General features: G+C 39.6%; 1 protein-coding gene across 1 annotated transcript; it reads right to left on the bottom strand.

Annotated features, from left to right (window-relative positions):
• Nucleotides 1–1,355: 1,355 nt before the first annotated feature.
• On the bottom strand, nt 1,356–2,410 carry LOC110301782 (putative olfactory receptor 10D4). Its single transcript, XM_021172429.1, has one exon. It carries the CDS (start codon nt 2,388–2,390, stop codon nt 1,446–1,448), a length of 945 nt encoding a protein of 314 aa, XP_021028088.1. The 5' UTR covers nt 2,391–2,410; the 3' UTR covers nt 1,356–1,445.
• Nucleotides 2,411–2,750: the final 340 nt, after the last annotated feature.

Below are 2,750 nucleotides of genomic sequence, written 5' to 3'. Positions count from 1 at the left end.
CCATTTTATTTCTCTGGCATTTTGCAGCATAGAGATATAAGTTAGTAAATGAGTTATGGGGGATACTCTGAAGAAGAAGATATATACATATTTTCCCACAGAAATGTACAGCTTCATGATTTAGATCCATTATACCTAAACTAATATTCATGTTCTTAAATAAATAAATATTTTCAATTTATTAGACCTTTTGTTTAACTTGAGAAAAAATTTACAAAACCCAAATGTATTTCTAATAAGAAATAATCCAGATTTATGCTTTGCAGAAATAAAATTACAACATATACAAACACACACACACACACACACACACACACACACACACACAGACCCAGACATAACTAATCACAGAAGTTGTGCACAAAAACCAAGTTGAAATCTTGCAAAGATGTAGGATATGAAAAGCTTGCCTTAAATAAACTTATATTAGTTTGGATTTCTGAGTTTCTTGTAGATATCTGGACTTCCTATAAACCTTATTTCTTTTATCCATTTGTCTCCATTTTAGCACCAGGCCTGATTTAAAAAAGAAAGCCAACAGTCCCAGGAACTAGGCCATAAGTCACCAGCTCCAGGAACATATCATAAATTCCAGGAATAAGGTCGTAAAATCTGCTCCCAAGAACAGCTTAGAGATAATCACAAAAATGGGAAGAAACCATATGGGCCATCTGTGCTGGGCAGCTCTATCTTATCCTGTAATTAAATGGTTGTGACATATGAATGCACACCACTGACCACCTGGCATAAGCCAATCAGAAGCCAACCCCTTTGGTCTCCCCAACATCCCACCAGTGAAATTTTAGATTACCTAACATGATCTCTAAAAATAGAAGAACTAACATAGTAGCCAATCAAAGTTATAATAATGTAACCACTTTGTCCCCTACCTATAACATTAGCAACTACCAAACCTTTCCAGTGAGTTTCCCTAGTTCTTCATAAGAAGGCTTGTGTGCCTTTGGTGGCCATATGGAGGAATGGTTGACTTCTGCATGCTGGTTGTTCCTGCAGAATAAATGCCCTTGTATCTGTATGCTATATGAGTAAGGGGGTCTTCCTTCAAAGATGTTCAAATCCTTACAAAATTCCATTTTTGAATGAAGAATTCTGAGACAGTCTACTCAAGAGAACAAGTGAGTCTCTTATACTCTGTAGAGTTAGATGACAAATACTTGAGGAATAATGGTGCTTGGAGAAATCCAGACAGAATAAAAATGAACACAGAATCACTAAGAGATTTTATATTTTATTTTTCATTACAAAATATAAGGAAATATGAAAGGAATATGTATCACAAGGAGTAAATGAAGTGGTAAATTGACGCAATACACATTTTATTGCAATATGCCTTGGAAGTAAGAAATGCCACTGGTCCTATGAAATAAGTAGTAGATGTAAATCTGTCCTTATAAAGGGTAATTCATACTTTGTTAAGCAAACACTTAGATGTTTTCATTTACTTCCAGGCTAAGACATCTCTTAAGAAACACATGCCTCAGGGCTGCTTTCACATCCTTGTTCCTCAGGCTGTAGATCAATGGGTTGATGGTGGGTGTCACAAGATTGTTGAAAATCTGAATAATTGCACTAAGCAATGGGCTGGGGTTGGGCTGTAGGTAGATGACGATGACTGGTCCATAGACACACATAATGGCTGTGAGGTGGGCACTGCATGTGGAGAAGGCTCTCTGCCTGCCTTCTGTTGAGCGGATTTTTGAGATGGAGATCCCAATTCGAGTGTAGGACACAACAATGAGAAAGAAACAAATGAGAGATAAAAGACCAACATTTGTGAAACCTACCCTCTGTGCTAGAGAGGAATCTTCACAGGCTAGCAGTAACACTGCAGGCATGTCACAGAAGTAATAACTCACCTCACTGGGGCCACAGTAGGGCAACTGGAATGTGAGGCAAGTTAGGATAGTGGCGTGCACACAGCCACTCATCCAAGTCCCTGTGGCCAAGACACAGCATACTCTGTGGTTCATGATGATTGTGTATCTCAAAGGGAAGCATATGGCAACAAAGCGGTCATAGGCCATCACTGTGTACAGGAAGCACAAAACGCATCCAATACAATGATAGAAGAAATGTTGTACAACACATCCCTGGAAAGAAATCCCTCCACCCCTTCCTGAGAGATATGACAACATCTTGGGAGCTGTAGTGGAACAGAAGCCCATGTCAGAGACAGAGAGGTTGCTCAAGAAAAAGTACATGGGTGTGTGGAGTCGTGAGGAGGAGGTGACTGCAGTAAGAAGGAGCAAGTTTCCCAGCAAGGCACAGGCATATAATGTTGAGAACAAGAAGAGTAGGACATTCTCCAGGCCCTCAGTCTCAGGGATGCCCAGCAAGGTGAATTCTGTCACCATAGTGTGGTTTGTCATGTTTATGGATGAATCAGCTCCTGGGAGTCTGTGGAAAGAAATTCTTGATGACATTTATTATGTGTGTGGATTACAGGAGTTTAAATTTCAGGGGTCTAAGAAAGAGAAAAGGATGCTGATATTTACCAAGAGATGTCCTCGTCAAAACTGTCTTTCCTGGTGAAGGGATTTTTTTCTTCAGTTAGGCTCTTAATTGTAGATGTAGCTCCTTAAAAATCTCCCTGAGAGGGTAATTGGCAGGGCAATTGCAGGTAAAGTCCTTCACAAGCTTACCCAGAAGGGAACTTCTCTCCCCCTCTTTATGCAAATGATCTCTTTCCATCATTCCATTGTGATTCTAGAATGAACAAAAGTACTCTA

The sequence above is a fragment of the Mus caroli genome, chromosome 9 (assembly GCF_900094665.2).
Source record: "Mus caroli chromosome 9, CAROLI_EIJ_v1.1, whole genome shotgun sequence".
Lineage (NCBI taxonomy): Eukaryota > Metazoa > Chordata > Mammalia > Rodentia > Muridae > Mus > Mus caroli.
Note: the sequence above shows the minus strand (reverse complement) of the source record. Positions and strands in the feature narration are given on the sequence as shown.